Source organism: Phyllobates terribilis, unplaced genomic scaffold (assembly GCF_046119375.1).
Source record: "Phyllobates terribilis strain yellow unplaced genomic scaffold, ASM4611937v1 Scaffold_13__5_contigs__length_258822181, whole genome shotgun sequence".
NCBI lineage: Eukaryota > Metazoa > Chordata > Amphibia > Anura > Dendrobatidae > Phyllobates > Phyllobates terribilis.
The window spans coordinates 162,690,494-162,710,799 of record NW_027362773.1 but is presented as its reverse complement, the minus strand read 5'-3'; the positions used below and the strand labels follow the sequence as shown (position 1 = coordinate 162,710,799).

At 50.4% G+C, this 20,306-nt stretch overlaps 1 protein-coding gene across 1 annotated transcript in view; it reads right to left on the bottom strand.

The window, feature by feature from the left end:
• The window catches only part of LOC141174628 (ovochymase-2-like), a 58,036-nt gene extending 44,074 nt beyond the window's left edge, over nt 1-13,962 (bottom strand). Inside the window, exons 1-3 of the mRNA XM_073659562.1 lie at nt 13,659-13,962; nt 2,190-2,296; nt 1,272-1,363 (exon numbers count right to left, since the gene is read on the bottom strand). Of these exons, the coding sequence (XP_073515663.1) occupies nt 1,272-1,363; nt 2,190-2,296; nt 13,659-13,746 (287 nt within the window). The 5' untranslated portion in view covers nt 13,747-13,962. The remainder of the gene's footprint in view (nt 1-1,271; nt 1,364-2,189; nt 2,297-13,658) is intronic.
• Between the last annotated feature and the right edge of the window lie 6,344 nt (nt 13,963-20,306).

Here is a 20,306-nt window from a genome sequence, read left to right as displayed (position 1 = left end):
CCCCACTTCCTGTAGAGAGATTGACCTACCCTGACTTCCTGTAGAGACAGATGGGCCCCCACTTCCTGTAGGGAGACAGACCCGCCCCCCACTTCCTGTAGGGAGACAGACGCGCCCCCCACTTCCTGTAGAGACAGACATGCCCCCCCACTTCCTGTAGAGAGATTGACCTACCCTGACTTCCTGTAGAGACAGATGGGCCCCCACTTCCTGTAGGGAGACCGACGCGCCCCCCACTTCCTGTAGAGACAGACATGCCCCCCCACTTCCTGTAGAGAGATTGACCTACCCTGACTTCCTATAGAGACAGATGGGCCCCCACTTCCTGTAGGGAGACAGACCCACCCCCACTTCCTGTAGGGAGACAGACCCGCCCCCACTTCCTGTAGGGAGACAGACCCGCCCCCCACTTCCTGTAGGAAGACAGACCCGCCCCCCACTTCCTGTAGAGAGATTGACCCGCCCCCACTTCCTGTAGGGAGACAGACCCGCCCCCACTTCCTGTAGGGAGATTGACCTACCCTGACTTCCTGTAGAGAGATTGACCTATCCTGACTTCCTGAAGAGAGATTGACCTACCCTGACTTCCTGTAGAGACAGACCCGCCCCCACTTCCTGTAGGGAGACAGACGCGCCCCCCACTTCCTGTAGGGAGACAGACGCGCCCCCCACTTCCTGTAGAGAGATTGACCTACCCTGACTTCCTGTAGAGACAGATGGGCCCCCACTTCCTGTAGGGAGACAGACCCGCCCCCACTTCCTGTAGGGAGACAGACCCGCCCCCCACTTCCTGTAGGGAGACAGACGCGCCCCCCACTTCCTGTAGGGAGATTGACCTACCCTGACTTCCTGTAGAGACAGATGGGCCCCCACTTCCTGTAGGGAGACCGACGCGCCCCCCACTTCCTGTAGGGAGACAGACGCGCCCCACTTCCTGTAGGGAGACAGACGCGCCCCCCACTTCCTGTAGGGAGACAGACGCGCCCCCCACTTCCTGTAGGGAGACAGACGCGCCCCCCACTTCCTGTAGGGAGACAGACGCGCCCCCCACTTCCTGTAGGGAGACAGACCTGACCCCACTTCCTATACTCCGGTTCCTGCTTCCTATAATCGTGGTTATTAGAGATGGATTACAATTGCCAGCAGGCGGTGGGCAGCAAGTGGTCGGCACAAGGGATTTCTGGGAGGTAAGAAACATATAAAGTGATTGCAGCTCGTCTGTCACATTGTCAGATGTCCTTCCATTTCTGAAATACAGGAAAGTCGCTTACTTGTCCATTAAGCAGTGAGCGGCTGTCACTACGCAAGTATCACTAACAATGGTTGCTCCACAGAAGTGTTTGCCATCTTTTTTCAATGAAGCCTAAAAAAAGATAAATATTTACGAATTATGGTAATTTTATACATGGCGAGCATCCAGTACTATTAGTGCAGGATGGCTACACTGCACACAGCCAGGCCGTACAGCTATGGATAACCTTGACTGGACATTTTTTACACACATTAATGTTTATCTAGTGTCAGAACGTTGATTTACGCAGTGCTGATCTGAGCTTCCGTGTCGGTCAGTCTCCCCGAGAAACGAGGTCCAGAGGTTCCTCAGATGGAGCCATAAGGTACGACGAGACTAACGGAACTGTAATGGATGCCATTTGGTCTCTTTTGCGGTGACGTCAGTCTTTTCAGATGGGCAGAAGACAATAGTCTACTATATCCTGGTGCCCATCTAAAAATATGGACACCACTGCAGAGGAGCATGGATGGAGTCCATTTATTTTTCTCATTGTACTGAATAGCTTTTTCCACCGGACAACAAGTCTGAATCGCATATTTCAAGGATTCAGAGGCCATGAAAGCAAAGCTGAGCACAATGTGAACGCTCCTATTTTCTGATTTTTCTCCTGTGATTGTGTCCCTCCCAGTAACAAATGCTGGATGTGAAGGCTGTGTATCCATGATGCTTCTGTCTGCACTAGCTCTTATATATGAGCAAAGCTTCAATCCTGGAGTTAGTTTCCTCTTCATGTGCTTTCTTCCCCTATCTACACCCTTTTAATTCTGCCCTCCCAGAGAATGTAGATGCTTTCTGACCTCTCAACATTCTCATCTGCAATGCTCTCCTTGCTGCAATCTCCAAAACTGAGGAGAGAAAGAGGGGGACTGAGACATTGCATACAATTGTCGCTTACCATCCAAGGGCATTCCTCTTTCTTTGCAGATGTTCCTCCGACAATACGTGAGAGCAGACTGTAGTTGATCGATTCATTGGCAGCCGGACGTTCTCCACACCTAGAAACTAAGGCAATAGGTCACATATATTTTCTGTATATAGAGTTAGGTCCAGAAATCTTTTGCCAGTGACGAATCTTTGTGATTTCAGCTCTGCAGGGAGCCATTTTTTATTTAAAATTAAGTAACTGAAATGCAATAGAAGTGAAGAGTTTCAGATTTCATTAATAAGGTTTAACAAAAATATCCTGTGAAACTTTTGGGAATTGTAGCCATTTTACTACAAAGCTTCCTTATTTCAAGGGCTCAAAAGTAATTGGACAAAATTAACTTTCCCATAAATGGACGTCACCATCGCTGGTCTCCTTCGGTGTGAGGCTTTGCTGCAATGACGGCCTGAAGTCTGGAGGCCATGGGCATCACCGTCACTGATCTCCTCCGGGGTGAGGCTTTGCTGCGATGACGGCCTGAAGACTGGAGGCCATGGCCGTCACCATCGCTGGTCTCCTTCGGTGTGAGGCTTTGCAGCAATGACGGCCTGAAGTCTGGAGGCCATGGCCGTCACCATCGTTGGTTTCTTCCATTGTGAGGCTTTGCAGCAATGATGGCCTGAAGACTGGAGGCCATGACCGTCACCATCGTTGGTTTCTTCCTTTGTGAGGCTTTGCAGCAATGACAGCCTGAAGACTGGAGGCCATGGCCGTCACCATCGTTGGTTTCCTCCAGTGTGGGGCTTTGCAGCAATTATGGCCTGAAGACTGGAGGCCATGGCCGTCACCATCGTTGGTTTCTTCCATTGTGAGGCTTTGCAGCAATGACGGCCTGAGGACTGGAGGCCATGGCCATCACCATCGTTGGTTTCTTCCATTGTGAGGCTTTGCAGCAATGACGGCCTGAGGACTGGAGGCCATGGCCGTCACCATTGTTGGTTTCCTCCAGTGTGGGGCTTTGCAGCAATGGCGGCCTGAAGTCTGGAGGCCATGGACGTCACCATCGCTGGTCTCCTCCGGTTGTGAGGCTTTGCCACCTTTACTGCAGGTACTTCAGTTCTCGCTGGTTTGCGGCTCTTTCTGCCTTCAGTTTTGATCATGTGCGTATGAAATGGTCCTCGATGGGCTGAGATCTGGTGAGGACTCGGCCATTGCAGAATATTCCTCTTCTTTGCTTTCGCAAGATGTTTTGGGTCATTGTCCTCTGTGCTGTGAAGCGTAGTCCAATCAACCTTGCTAAATGTGGTTGGTTCTGAGCAGAAAGTCTCGCCCTGTACACACAGGATTCATCTGGCTGCTTCTGTCTTCAGTCACATCATCAATAACCACTAGTGACCCAGCAGCATTGGCAGCCATGCATGCCCATGCCATCACACCACCTCCACCATGTCCACCACCACCTCCTCAGGATGTGCTGAGGAGCAGGAGCCGCTCCAAGCCTTCTCCAAACTTTCTTCTTCTTCCCATCATTTTGGTGCAGGTTGATCTTAGTTTCGCTTTTCCAGAACTGGGCGGCTTCTTTCAATGGTTTTTGGTAAAGTCTAATCCAGCCTATTTTCAGGCTAATTAATGGTTGCACCTTGTGGTGACTCTCGGTATTTGCTCTCATGAAGTCTTCTCTTTATGGTGGACTTAGATACTGAGACCGCCGACTTCCTGGAGAGTCTTCACTTGGGAGAAGTTGTGGAGGGATTTTCTTCCCCATGGGAAGGGTTCTGCCATCATCCACCTGTTGTCTTCCGTGGATGTCCAGGTCTTTTGGAGTTCCCGAGCTCACCGGGGCGCTCTTTTGTTTTTGCAGAATGTAACAAATTGTTGATTTGGCTGCTTCTAACATTTCTGCTGTCTCTGATGTTTTTTTTCTTTTTTTTTCAGCCTAATGATGGTCAATTTCTCTTCCATTGAGAACTCCTATCACCGCATTTTGTGGGTTCACAGCAGCAGCTTCCAAATGCAAATGCTGCACCTGGAATCAGCTTCAGACCTTTTACCTGCTTAACTGATGATAGATTAACGAGGGAAAAGCCTAATGCTGACCATTAAAGAGCTTCTGAGATAATTGTCCAATTACTTTTGGTCCTTATTATAGAGCTGTAATTTCTAAACCCTTCCCCCTATTAGCATGTGAATCCCTCAGATTAAAGCTGAAAGTCGGCACTTGAAGTCCAGATTGGTTACATATAGAACAGGGTCTGGAATATGTTTTAGTAAACGGCCAAAATGCCAAAACTTGTGTCACCGTCCAAATATTTCTGGACCTGATTGTGTATAGGCCACATTGCCATCTGCGATTTCTACATATAAATGGAACGTATACATTCCTCATTTCTAAGGATTCAATAAAACTTGTAAAACACTTATTTGAATTCCTACTCTTTCAGGACCTAGGCGTCCAGGGGGCAGTCCCACAAAATAATTTTCTATATGTTGTGGTAAAGCGACTTGATCGGCTCTCCAGAGGCAGACACAGGGCACACGGTTTGGGTTAACTTCCTGCTGGTTTATTCAGTGGCATAAACTCCAGCAGTGTCCCATAAAAGCGAGGCTCTGCCCGCTGCAGGTAGCACAGCGAAGTCTTCAGCAACACCAGTCCTCCGGTGTTGCTCTAAGGTTTCACCCAAACACAGCCTGGAGACTTCACTCTCCAGACCACACACTCCACAGAAACAAAGCTGACTGACCATTTAACCCTGCTCAGCCACACCCTGAGGGGAGGTAGGGGAATGACTTCCCTCCCATCTCTAAGTCATTCCCATAAAACCACACCCTTTTAAAAAAAAAAAGAGTTAACCCCCAGCATATAACATGCTGGCAGAAAGTTTATTGGTTTTAGTCCACACAGGTTAGAAAACTGTGTGACACATACCTCCCCTCATAAATCCTACCAGTGACTGTCATATATTCCCTCCATCTGCCAAAAATCGGGGGGTTTGGGCACCTTCTGATACCACACAGGGAATTCTAGACAGGGCATCAGCGTTCCAATGTAACCTCCCGGGCCTATGCTCTATGTGAAAGTTGAAGTCCTGAAGAGCTAGGAACCATCTAGTTACCCTGGCATTTTCACCCCTCTTTTCCCTCAACGGGGCATGGTCTGACACCAACTTAAACACCCAGCCTAGTAGGTAGTATCTTAGTGTATCTACGGCCCACTTTATGGCTAAACATTCTCGCTCTACTATTGCATAGTTCTTCTCGCATGACGAAAGTTTCCAGCTCAGATAAATGGGGAAGAGCATCCCATTCTCTATCTCTTGAGAGAGTACTGTTATGATCTGCTACAAGCACTAAGGAAAGAAAGGAGATCTGTCCCTACAATAGAACTAAGCTAGATCCCTACGATGTAACGGGGAACCTGATCCTGCGATCAGACCCGCTAAACTCCTCGGCTAGTCTGTACGAAGACCTATAGGTGCAAGGGAGGGATCCCTACAAGAACTAGAGACTGGGATAAAGTTGGACACCTCCTAGCAGAAATTGTAGCAGTAAAAGACAAACACACAACATAGAACATAAAGGTCCGAAGACATAGCTAAACTGACTGAGAAAGGTAACTAAGCACCAGGCTAATTTAAGAGTAGAAATTACAATGAAGTCCAGCAAGGCCAGGAGGGCGGAGCAGGATTAAATAGGCAAAAAAGGTCATGTGACCAGCAAACTAGAAAAAACCTAACAGGAGAGTTCTAACAAGTACAGCCTCCAGACCACCCTCTGAAGCATCCATCTGGACCACAAACTCTTTCTTAAAGTCTGGTGCGACCAGGACCGGAAGCTTACACAGTGCTGGCTTCATCTGTTGGAACGCGGTCTCTGTTCCTCCGTTCACTTCACCATGGTTGATCTGGTGTCTTTTAGGAGATCCATCAGCGGTGTGGCCTTCATGGCAAAATTCAGGATAAACCGCAGGCATTATCCCACCATTCCTAGGATGCTATTACTTGCTTCTTGGATAGTGGTTGCGGCCAGGTCTGGATTGCCTCCACTTTATTTACTTGCGGCTTTATTTTGCCTCTTCCGACGACATAGCCCAAGTACCTGGCCTCCTCTTTTCCAACGGCACATTTTCTCAGATTTATGGTAAATCCCACCTTCCTTAGAGCATCCAGAATGGCCTGTAGTTTAGGTAGGTGACTAGCCCAGTCTGGGCTAAAGACTACGATGTCGTCAAGCTAGGGTGCGGCATACATCTTATGTGGGGCTAGGATCGGATCCATAGCCCTCTAGAATGTGGCTGGGGCCCCCTGTGGTCCAAAAGGCATCCAAGTGTATTGAAAGCACCCATCAGGTGTCGAGAAAGCAGTCTTCTCCTTGGCCGTCTGGGACATGGGGATCTGGGAGTAGCCCTTCGTCAGGTCCAGAGTGGTGATGTACCTCGCCGGTCCAAGCCTCTCGATGAGTTCGTCGACGCGGGGCATCGGGTACGCGTCACACTTGGACACCTCATTCAGCCGGCAGTAGTCATTACAAAACCTCCACTCTCCGTTGGGTTTTGGTACGAGGACAATTGGGCTCAACCACCTACTCTTTGACTCCTCTATCACCCCGAGGTCTAACATCCTCTTCACCTCGGCCGAGATCATCTCCCGGTACGGCTTCATATTCACTCTTACATGTGGCTCTGTTAGCACGTCATGCTTTACCACCTGAGTATGCCCCGGCAACTCTGAGAACAGCTCCCAATTCTGCTGCAGCAGTTCTCGACCCTATCTTCTGGGCCAGCGATAGAGTTTCTGCTATAGTGACCTCCTCCACTTTGCCTTCGGGAACGGCTCCTACGCAAGGAGTTTCCACCGCTTCCTGGTCCCGCCACGGCTTGAGCAAGATCACATGGTATATTTGGTGCGGCTTTCTTCGGCCAGGCTGGTGGACTTTATAATTAACCTCGCTGACTTTCTCCACCACCTTGTACGGACCTTGCCATTTGGCCAGGAAGTTGCTCTCGACTGTAAGGATTAGCACCAAATCATGGTCCCAGGGCTGGAACTGCTTCAGCCTTGAAGTCGGTTATAGACCCTTGCCTGGTCTTCCTGTGCCTGGAGGAGATACACTTTCACAATCGGCATCACTATTCTTTCCTGCATCTGGGCGACATGTTCAATAACGCTCCGGTGTGGAGTAACCTCGGCTTCCCAGGTTTCCTTAGCGATATCCAGGAGCATTCGCGGATGTCGTTCATACAGATGCTCAAACGGAGAAAAGCCAGTAGAGGCTTGTGGAACCTCCCTTACAGAGAAGAGCAGGAATGGCAGCAGGTAGTCCCAGTCACGTCCATCCTTCTCTACGACTTTCTTGAGCAATGCTTTCAGGGTCTTATTAAAGCGCTCTACTAAGCCGTCGGTCTGCGGATGGTAAACGGAGGTTCGCAGCTGGGTAATCGGGAGAACCTTTCACAGCTCCTCCATTACCTTGCTCATGAACGGGGTCCCTTGATCCGTTAGGATTTCCTTCGGCAGCCCGGTCCTGGCAAATATATGAACCAGTTCCCTGGCTATGCATTTGCTTGAAGAGTTCCTTAGCGGTACCGCTTCTGGATACCGGGTCGCCATAGTCCATGATTACTAGAATGTATTGGTGGCCTCCGGCTGATTTGACTAAGGGCCCTACTAGGTCCATAGCAATCCTCTCAAAGGGGACCTCTATCACTGGTAGTGGAACTAGAGGACTACAGAAGTGGGAGCGGTTATTTGGCAGGTGGGACATGACCTACAATAGTTCAGAATTTCCCGGTAATATCTTGGCCAATAAAACCTACTTAATATCCTCTCCTGAGTTTTCTCGACCCTTAGATGTCCCCCCAAAACATGTGAATGGGCCATATCTAGCACCCTCGGTCTATATGGCCCTGGGATTAGCAGCTTTTCCACTCTCTCACCGCCCCTTAGTTTGGCCACCCGATATAATAACTCCCCCTGAACTGCAAAGTGGGGGAACCTGGTGTCGGCCCCCAGCTCTTGGGCAACCCTATTACATACAGTAGCCTGGTCAAAACGCACCCTTTAAGGTCAGGTCCCGAACTTGAGCAGTCCCAAAGTTCTCTCCGGACACACCTAACTCAGGGAGGTCGGCCTCCTCGGTCACCGTCTCGCCTTCATCACCGGCAAGGACGCACAGTGGGAACTCATCCACTTGAGACTTCGTCGGGGGTTCTTCTCCAGGGACCTGGCTTTAGTCCGGTTCCCTTCCCCCACAAGTCCCAAAACAAAGAAAAATCACGGCCCAGTATGATGGGATGTATCAGGTCCTTAACCACCCCGACCCCGTGAGACTGGGCGCCACAGTCTGTTCCCACTGTCACTGTGGCCACAGGGCAGTCCTTGGCGTCCCCATGGATGCACCGAACACCCACAGTTTTGGAAGGGACCAACTGGTGGGGAAGGGTAGCTCTGATTAAAGTCACCAGACTTCCAGCATCTAACAGCCCAAGCACCTTTAATCCATTTATGGACACGGCACACGCCTGCGGTCCCTTGCCGGGGCAACAGTCCACACTGCAGGCTGTATATTCATAATAGGAACTTTGTCTGCCTAGGCTGCAGTCCATGGGTTCAGGGGACATATGACACCGGACGGCTACGTGTCCAGGGTTGTGACACCGCCAACAGACTATATCCTTAACAACAGTCCTTGCGGGACCACCAGTGGAAGTGGGACGCCCCCCAGTGGTAGCTCTATACCCCTTCCGCCGTGAACCCGCCCCCCTTTTGGGTATCCCAGTACGAAGCAGTGATTATATCCGGTTTCCCAAGGGATTTTTCAACCACCTGGTACCTCTCTGTCAGGCCAATGAAGCCATCTGCTTTCTGGGGATCGTCCTGGGCAACCCAAGTCTGTACTGATTTGGGAAGAGAGTGCATGAATCTATCAGTCACCACCCGCTCGACCATCTGGGCCTGAGTGGAGGACTCTGGCTGCAACCACTTCTGGACAAGATGCAGTAGGTCAAACATCTGCGAGCGAGGGGGTTTGTCGCTGGCGTATGCCCAGTGGTGGAGTCATTGGGCTCTCACCGCCATATTCACTCCCAGGCGTGCTAAGATCTCTGCCTTTAGCTTGGCATATTCCTTGGCATCCTGCAGTGACAAGTCGTAATATGCCTTTTGGTGTTCACCCAACAAATATGGTGACAGAACCTCTGCCCACTGTTCTAGTGGAAGTCTCTCCCGATCAGCCAACCTCTCAAAGACTGTCAGAAAGGCTTCTACATCATCCCCGAGGGTCATCTACTGCATGGACCGTCTCACCACCTTCCTGACGTGTGAGTCATCAGTCGGCCCTGGGGGTGGGGCGGGCGCTCTGCCCTGGACGCCGTCCGCCAGAAGCTGTATCTGATGTTGCTGTTCCTGAGGGTGTTGCTGCTGCGCCTTTTGCTGCAACTGGATCTGTTGTAGTAACAGTTTGGTCATCTCTTGTTGAGATTGCTGCTACTGCTGTAGGATCTGCTGCTGCTGCAGGATGTGCTGCTGCTGCGGCAATTGCTGCAGGTGCTGCTGATCTTGCTGCTGCTGGCTCTAAACTAAATGCTTAATAAGCTCCTCCATGTTGCTGGAGATCTCTGGCTGGCTGACGGCCTTCACCCAGGACATCCACCGTTCTCTGTGGCAGGTATACGTGTTCCTGGATCTTTGCCAGCACTCTCACACCAACTGTGGTAAAGCGACTTGCTCAGCTTTCCAGAGGCAGACACACGACACACTTTTTGGGTTAACTTCCTACTGGTTTATTCAGTGGCATAAACTCCAGCAGTGTCTCATAAAAATAAACAGACCCTCTCGGGGTTAACGGGAAAAACAGAAAGGTAAGGTATGACAGAGTCCAATAGTAAGCGAGGCTCTGCCCATTGCAGGTAGCACAGTGAAGTCTTCAGCAACACCAGTCCTCCGGTGTTGCTCTCTGGTTTCACCCAAACACAGCCTGGAGACTACACTCTTCAGACCACACACTCCAGAGAAACAAAGCTGACTGACCATTTAACCCTGCTCAGCCACACCCGGAGGTGGAGGTATGGGGAATGACTTCCCTCCCATTTCTAAGTCATTCCCATAAAACCACAACCTTTAAAAGAGTTAACCCCCAGCATATAACATGCTGGCAGAAAGTTTATTGGTTTTAGTTCACACACGCTAGCAACCTGCGTGACACATACCTCCCTTCATATATTATACCAGTGACTCTGTCACAATGTGTACAAAACAGGTCGCTGTCAATCATACTGAATCTTCTCATAAATTATATATCTCTATCTCAGTCGGCTCAGCTTTTGCCGCTCTATCAGGCTGCTCCCTGCACATCAGGCTGTGTGGTCAATGTGACTGGTTCCTTATACAGCACAAGTAAAAGTCCTATTCTTGAATTTGGCAGATCAGTATTTAAGTGCGGTACTTTGAACACCAGACGAGGATGGCTCGGTGATGACACAAACGTGGCAGGGATTTACTTCTGCTTGAGGAAGGACCTTACACCGGTTACAGTCTTTGAGGACACAAATGTGGAAGTTTCACATCAATGATGGAACAGATTGTGGAATTACACCAATACTGAGGCGCTGAGCTTGTAGGTTACACAAGAATACTAAGACATTGAGCTTGTAGGTTACACAGGAATACTAAGGCGCTGAGCTTGTAGGTTACAAAAGATTACTAAGACATTGAGCTTGTAGGTTACACAGGAATACTAAGGCGCTGAGCTTGTAGGTTACAAAAGATTACTAAGACATTGAGTTTGTAGGTTACACAAGATTACTAAGGCATTGAGCTTGTAGGTTACACAGGAATACTGAGGTGCTGAGCTTGTAGGTTACACAAGAATACTGAGGCGCTGAGCTTGTAGGTTACACAGGAATACTGAGGCGCTGAGCTTGTAGGTTACAAAAGATTACTAAGACATTGAGCTTGTAGGTTACACAAGAATACTGAGGCGCTGAGCTTGTAGGTTACAAAAGATTACTAAGACATTGAGCTTGTAGGTTACACAAGATTACTAAGGCATTGTGCTTGTAGGTTACACAGGAATACTAAGGCATTGAGCTTATAGGTTACACAAGAATACTGAGGCGCTGAGCTTGTAGGTTACACAAGAATACTGAGGCGCTGAGCTTGTAGGTTACACAAGAATACTAAGACATTGAGCTTGTAGGTTACACAGGAATACTAAGGCGCTGAGCTTGTAGGTTACAAAAGATTACTAAGACATTGAGCTTGTAGGTTACACAGGAATACTAAGGCGCTGAGCTTGTAGGTTACAAAAGATTACTAAGACATTGAGTTTGTAGGTTACACAAGATTACTAAGGCATTGAGCTTGTAGGTTACACAGGAATACTGAGGTGCTGAGCTTGTAGGTTACACAAGAATACTGAGGCGCTGAGCTTGTAGGTTACACAGGAATACTGAGGCGCTGAGCTTGTAGGTTACAAAAGATTACTAAGACATTGAGCTTGTAGGTTACACAAGAATACTGAGGCGCTGAGCTTGTAGGTTACAAAAGATTACTAAGACATTGAGCTTGTAGGTTACACAAGATTACTAAGGCATTGTGCTTGTAGGTTACACAGGAATACTAAGGCATTGAGCTTATAGGTTACACAAGAATACTGAGGCGCTGAGCTTGTAGGTTACACAAGAATACTGAGACGCTGAGCTTGTAGGTTACACAAGATTACTAAGGCATTGAGCTTGTAGGTTACACAGTAATACTAAGGTGCTGAGCTTGTAGGTTACACGAGAATACGAAGGCATTGAGCTTGCAGATTACACAGGAATACTGAGGTGCTGAGCTTGTAGGTTACACAAGAATACTGAGGCATTGAGCTTGTAGGTTACACAGGAATACTGAGGCGCTGAGCTTGTAGGTTACAAAAGATTACTAAGACATTGAGCTTGTAGGTTACACAAGAATACTGAGGCGCTGAGCTTGTAGGTTACAAAAGATTACTAAGACATTGAGCTTGTAGGTTACACAAGATTACTAAGGCATTGAGCTTGTAGGTTACACAGGAATACTAAGGCATTGAGCTTATAGGTTACACAAGAATACTGAGGCGCTGAGCTTGTAGGTTACACAAGAATACTGAGGCGCTGAGCTTGTAGGTTACACAAGATTACTAAGGCATTGAGCTTGTAGGTTACACAGTAATACTAAGGTGCTGAGCTTGTAGGTTACACGAGAATACTAAGGCATTGAGCTTGCAGATTACACAGGAATACTGAGGTGCTGAGCCTGTAGGTTACACAAGATTACTAAGGCATTGAGCTTGTAGGTTACACAGTAATACTAAGGTGCTGAGCTTGTAGGTTACAAGAGAATACTAAGGCATTGAGCTTGCAGATTACACAGGAATATTGAGGTGCTGAGCCTGTAGGTTACACAAGAATACTGAGGCATTGAGCCTGTAGGTTACAAAAGATTACTAAGGCATTGAGCTTGTAGGTTACATAAGATTACTAAGGCATTGAGCTTGTAGGTTACAAAAGATTACTAAGGCATTGAGCTTGTACGTTACACAAGATTACTAAGGCACAGAGCTTGGTAGTTACAAAATACTGAGGCACTAGACTTAGTTATACAATACTCGGGTACTGAACTTGGCAGTAACAAAATACTAAGGTGCTCAGATTGGAGGTTACACAAGAATACTGAGGCGCAGAGCTTGGTGGTTACACCGTAATAAGTAAGCCGTGAGCTTGGTGGTTACACAAGATTACTGAAGTACTGAACTTGGTGGCTTCACATTAATACTGAAGCACTGAGCTTGGTCACTATGGCAGAACATAAACTGTCTCTGCTGATCAATACAGGTGGTCACTGTCACCAGGAACAGACCGGGTTCTACAGCTTCGGTTGTAGTGCAATTAACACGTCAGAATTTGCAGACACCATCCCTGCTGGTCTCCTGGTGGAGGCCAAAGTCTTCCTCGCCGTCTTTAAGCGACAGCAGACTTTGTACAGGCCACAGGTCCTATTATTTATGCCACACTGTCACCACAGGCGAGGGCAGGCAGTCGCTGCAGGTCAGTTTAGCTGCATACTCGGCCAGGGGTCTAGAAGTATTGCTTATGGTAGAGAATGCTGCCATATATAGGTACCATGCAGACTTTACCTTGCATATAAGACCTCCTGGTACAATATAGGAGCTCTATACAGAGGCATAACGTTCTGTGCACCAGTGCAGAATCTAACATGGCCCCTCAACTATTCAGCCCCGCTTCATATATTGGACTCCTCAAATTCAGCAAAGGCAAACCTCCAGCCTCCTGCAATCTGTGCACCATCTTTGGTTCCATTACTGGTTCAATATATACACACAACAGAAGTTTTAACTAATGTAGGGGGCACCAAGTAAATGATGAAATAATGTTTCTACAAGAACCTCCTATACAGGAATACTATATTATTACTTTAAGAGTCATAAAAGCAGAAACACTATGGTTGGAGCCGTACTTACGTCTGTCGTGGCTGATGGTTTCTCCTCTCTCTATGAGGCTCATCACAGTCAGCATTATAACGACATAAGGAAGGGATGTGTCCGCCATGTTCTCCCATGGAAATATCCAGCGGGAGGGCAGCAGACGTTTTATAGGCAGCTCTGGTCCTCTGCAGGAGAGCTGGCATTGATGAAGAGCAGCCTGGTTGATTATTGACTTTTCATGGGCACATCCTGCATTGCCAGGTGTAGCCAACCATTGTGTCCTGTGCCAGGTGCGTAACCTTACTTTCTTCCAGCAATTACTTTTATCTGGGAACTGTGTTCAAACGTAAGTGGAAATCAATAGAAAGGGAAAGATCCCACATAAGAACGATGCAGGAGGGCAGAAAACAAAGCGGAGACCGATAAGAGATCCAGATCCTAAGAGAAAATGCTGAGAGAATGATGGATGTTCCCAAGTATTTCGCAAGAAAACGTTCGTCTTCTGAGTGTTACGACAAACCATGTAGCAGCCACATATGATAGGCAAAGGCCGGTCAGCCCATCCACGGTATAAGGACCTTCCCAAAGTGCGTTAGAGGGTCGCCCCGAGACGTTTCACCGGTCACTTACAGAAAACACATCCGTAGACTGTATTGTTGTATTGAATAAATGAAGTATGCAGCCCGAGGTACGCTGCTCCATGTAGAGATTTATGTTCACACTGGCACCTTCCATGAAATGCAGCAGTTGTACATATAGGGGGGCGAGAAACCACCATATATAATGTATGGAAATAGATTGGTGTGGGCACTGAGCGCTACCCTGCGCCCACAGAGCGCTACCCTGTGCCCACAGAGCGCTACCCTGCGCCCACAGAGCGCTACCCTGCGCCCACAGAGCGCTACCCTGCAACCACTCAGCCTTACCCTGCGCCCAGCGAGCTCTAACCTGCGACCACTCAGCCATACCCTGCCCCCACAGAGCTCTACCCTGCGCCCACAGAGCTCTACCCTGCACTCACTCAGCCATACCCGGTGCGCAAACAGCTCTACCCTGTGCCCACTGAACTCTAACCTGCGACCACTCAGCCATACCCTGTGCGCAAAGAGCTCTACCCTGCGACCACTCAGCCATACCCTGAGCGCAGAGCTCTACCCTCTGCCCACTGAGCTCTAACCTGCGACCACTCAGTCATACCCTGAGCGCAAAGAGCTCTACCCTGTATGCAAAGAGCTCTACCCTCTGCCCACTGAGCTCTAACCTGCGACCACTCCGCCATACCCTGTGCGCAAAGAGCTCTACCCTGCGACCACTCAGCCATACCCTGAGCGCAGAGCTCTACCCTGTGTGCAAAGAGCTCTACCCTCTGCCCACTGAGCTCTAACCTGCGACCACTCAGCCATACCCTGAGCGCAAAGAGCTCTACCCTGTGTGCAAAGAGCTCTACCCTGTGTGCAAAGAGCTCTACCCTCTGCCCACTGAGCTCGAACCTGCGACCACGCAGCCATACCCTGAGCGCAAAGAGCTCTACCCTGTGTGCAAAGAGCTCTACCCTCTGCCCACTGAGCTCTACCCTGCGACCACTCAGCCATACCCTGAGCGCAAAGAGCTCTACCCTCTGCCCACTGAGCTCTAACCTGCGACCACTCAGCCATACCCTGAGCGCAAAGAGCTCTACCCCTGTGCCCACACAGCACACACTGCTGAAGTTATCTGTGCAGAACGCAAAAGGATCAGATTAGATTATGGAGGGCTGTAAGGTGCCTGGTGGTCATATGTGGTAGACCTTTCGGACAAGTCTGTTGGTTAGTTATGTCAGCAAGAGACCAGTTGCAGATGACAGATTGTAATGACAGAGTAAATTGATACCGACCTTTCCCTGGAAACTGTTGGTGACTCGGAGATGGAAGAAAACCCTGAACAAATTGTTGACCCTCAGGAGAGAACCCTAAAGTGACCTATTGACTTGCCGACCCGAGACCTCATATGGTGACAAAACACGGCCCAAGACAGCAATACAGACTGTGGACTGTGTGTAAAGTGGAGCTCTGGCCAGAGACAGTGGATATGGCTACGTCATGGCCTCAGATAATAAGAATAAGAAGTTGTAGCCTGAGACAGCGGCATGGAAGACGGAGACCGGTGTTGGAGGAACTGTAGAGATTGTGTGTTTGTGCCTCTAAGTCTGATTTTTGTCCTGCACCCGTGAGTGCACATTATGGACCGACGCAGGAATGATAACTGATAAAATGCTGAACTGCGCTGTTACTTTTTGGAATTATACCTGTTTACGTTAAAGAGAACGTTTCTATAAAGTAGATATAACCACCGAAAACCATAGTACTGTACAGAACTGTAACTACCAAGCTAAGTGCCCCTGTAAAGGGTGTCATCAGCAAGCTCTGTGCCTCTGTATATGGTATGTAACCAAGTTATCCCATTAGACAGTAGTGTAACCAAGCTCTGTGCTACTGTAAAGCATAATAACCACCAAGTTAAGTGCCCCTACAAAGGTCGTGTAACCACCAAGTTCTATGCCATTGTGAAGTAGTGTAACCACCAAGTTATGTTCCACTGTAAAATAGTGTGATCGCAAAGTGACTGTTCTGGTGTTTGTGTAACTGCCTCCATATTGTCATGTAACCACCAAAATTGGATGTTGTAACCGATATCATTTACTTGAGTAAACCTGGTTCAAGTTAACCCTGCTGTGTCCATCACGGGTCAACGTGCCACATCTACATTCTGCCCTCTTACAAGCCTGCAGCAAGGCAATGAATTAAGCAATAGCTAATATTTTGTGGCCACTGCAATAAAACCAGCCTTAAGACGTCCTATCACCAGCGTACTGCCCCACTGTAACACAGTGTTATAGTGCACGCTTAGCAGTGGTGTAACGTGAAGCTTATCGGCCCCAAAGCGAAATGTCCAACAGGGCCCCCAAGTAACACGGGTCTTTCCTAGAATTGGTCTCCTCTGAACAAAAGGGACCTTGAGGGACCCCCCAGAGCTCCAGGGCGCCCACTATAGTTACACCGCTGCTTACAGGCCATGGGACGCGTGCCGTTACACACTACCAACCTCAATGTCAATGTTGAAGAGCTTCTATAAGATGGCGTGCCTAAAGGGAGGGCGTGAATGCAGCCACCCCTGAGTCACCACCACCACCTTCACCGGACGGATTAGGTTACCAGTTTTGTGCCATTATTTGCATTGGTTATGCCCAGACTGAAGATAAAATACCCCACATGCCCACGTGGCTGCTTGGTAGAAGCGCCTCTGCCTATTTCTGCCACCCAATGGGCTGGCGGTCTACCCGATGGGCTGGCGGTCAACCCGATGGGCTGGCCGTCTACCCGATGGGCTGGCCGTCTACCCGATGGGCTGGCCGTCTACCCGATGGGCTGGCCGTCTACCCGATGGGCTGGCCGTCTACCCGATGGTGGCAACCACTAGATAAATCCATTAAGCAAAGCCAAAGGGGCCATGTATTAGATGACATGTAGATGATATGAGCGCTCCTGCTGCTGATTAACGGCCCATCCTCCCATGTACTGGGACAATTATAGGCGAGTTACGCTCCGCCCCGTGGGCTCATGAGGCCCAATTTGCATGCAATGTGATGGTAAGACATTGCAGGAGGTGCAGCCACAGACTCAAGTGTTTATGTGTAACTTTAAACCATTACGCACTTTCTCCAAAAAAAACTAATAAAATGGTCATGGGCGTCATAAAAAGGAGCACATTTTGTATAATTGATAAATATCCCCCCCGTGACTCACAACCTTTGTAACCAAAAGTGACTGTCAGCCCAAGCCCCATGAATCGCTTGTACTATTCCACATTTCCTAAAATGGGAATTCTGCTGGTCTTGGGCCTCAGACCTGAGGAGTAAAGTTCTGTAGAGCAGACGTCACACCATGGAGGCCGGCCACGTGCTCCCGACCCCTCTGGTCCAGGACTCCATCTCCTCCACTGGACCTACACAGCTACCAAAAACAGGGGGGGCAGAAATGGCCAAAGCCTCGAGAAAAGACCTCATAGGGGAAAAACACACTGATTTGGGGCCCCCTTTCCTCTGCAAATTAGGTGACGGGGGAGGGATGGACGCTGCAGGTTTTCCAGTACAGTGATGTCGCTGGGCGTTATTTTGTAGGGTCACCTTTGGTAAAAGCCATAATAATGTTCTAGGTAATTTACTGTCAAGGACGGACGCGCCCAGAAGATCGTCAGCTGCTGAACGAGCCGTGCGAGCAGAACCTCCATTATGGGAAACCATCGCCCCGCGCAGCCGTTACTTTCCACGTCACTGACTTGTACGTCACGCACCGCGCGCAGCAATAATGTAAGCGGTGCCGGGAGGGGGCAATTACTTTATGCGTGGGACCCGGCGCGTTATTATTTTAGGCTTCCGTTATGCACCATGGATTTCGTTTTCCAGGACTGCACTCCTTTCCATAATGTAATAAATTATGTGGTGGTCCTGAATGCAGACCCCCAGGTACACAGCCTCCGCTCCATTCATTGTCCATGGGCCTGCCGGACATCGCCGAGGGCTACACATCCCAAAGTCAATGATAAAGTGGAGGCTGCGTAGCGCAGAACGGCTCCGCTCAGGACGCGGCTGCAGAGGCTCCGTGTCAGGGTTCCTGAGCCCCGATATCAGAATTGCTGGGGGTCGGACCCCCAGCGAACAGCAATGTATCCCCCCCCCCACCCCCCTAGACTTCCACTTTGTGAAGCAGGGTCTCATTACACAACCTAATACCTGGCGTTCTTTTCACTTCTTATAAAACGTGTTTTTTTGGGGGAGGATTGTCCAAGGAAGGAACAGTCACCACTAGATGGCGGCACGTCACACCCGGGTGACGGAGGAACAGTCACCACTAGATGGCGGCACGTCACACCCGGGTGACCGAGGAACAGTCACCACTAGATGGCGGCAGGCCACACCCGGGTGACCGAGGAACAGTCACCACTAGATGGCGGCAGGCCACACCCGGGTGACCGAGGAACAGTCACCACTAGATGGCGGCAGGCCACACCCGGGTGACCGAGGAACAGTCACCACTAGATGGCGGCAGGCCACACCCGGGTGACCGAGGAACAGTCACCACTAGATGGCGGCAGGCCACACCCGGGTGACCGAGGAACAGTCACCACTAGATGGCGGCAGGCCACACCCGGGTGACCGAGGAACAGTCACCACTAGATGGCGGCAGGCCACACCCGGGTGACCGAGGAACAGTCACCACTAGATGGCGGCACGCCACACCCGGGTGACCGAGGAAGTCACCACTAGATGGCGGCACGCCACACCCGGGTGACGGAGGAACAGTCACCACTAGATGGCGGCACGTCACACCCGGGTGACGGAGGAACAGTCACCACTACATGGCGGCACGTCACACCCGGGTGACGGAGGAACAGTCACCACTACATGGCGGCACGTCACACCCGGGTGACGGAGGAACAGTCACCACTAGATGGCGGCAGGCCACACCCGGGTGACCGAGGAACAGTCACCACTAGATGGCGGCAGGCCACACCCGGGTGACCGAGGAAGTCACCACTAGATGGCGGCACGCCACACCCGGGTGACGGAGGAACAGTCACCACTAGATGGCGGCACGCCACACCCGGGTGACCGAGGAACAGTCACCACTAGATGGCGGCACGTCACACCCGGGTGACCGAGGAACAGTCACCACTAGATGGCGGCACGTCACACCCGGGTGACCGAGGAACAGTCACCACTAGATGGCGGCACGTCACACCCGGGTGACGGAGGAACAGTCACCACTACATGGCGGCAGGCCACACCCGGGTGACGGAGGAACAGTCACCACTAGATGGCGGCAGGCCACACCCGGGTGACGGAGGAACAGTCACCACTAGATGGCGGCAGGCCACACCCGGGTGACCGAGGAACAGTCACCACTAGATGGCGGCACGCCACACCCGGGTGACCGAGGAACAGTCACCACTAGATGGCGGCACGTCACACCCGGGTGACCGAGGAACAGTCACCACTAGATGGCGGCACGTCACACCCGGGTGACCGAGGAACAGTCACCACTAGATGGCGGCACGTCACACCCGGGTGACCGAGGAACAGTCACCACTAGATGGCGGCACGTCACACCCGGGTGACCGAGGAACAGTCACCACTACATGGCGGCACGTCACACCCGGGTGACGGAGGAACAGTCACCACTACATGGCGGCACGTCACACCCGGGTGACGGAGGAACAGTCACCACTACATGGCGGCACGTCACACCCGGGTGACGGAGGAACAGTCACCACTACATGGCGGCACGTCACACCCGGGTGACGGAGGAACAGTCACCACTAGATGGCGGCACGTCACACCCGGGTGACGGAGGAACAGTCACCACTAGATGGCGGCACGTCACACCCGGGTGACGGAGGAACAGTCACCACTAGATGGCGGCACGTCACACCCGGGTGACGGAGGAACAGTCACCACTAGATGGCGGCACGTCACACCCGGGTGACGGAGGAACAGTCACCACTAGATGGCGGCACGTCACACCCGGGTGACGGAGGAACAGTCACCACTAGATGGCAGCACGTCACACCCGGGTGACGGAGGAACAGTCACCACTAGATGGCAGCACGTCACACCCAGGTGACAGAGGAACAGTCACCACTAGATGG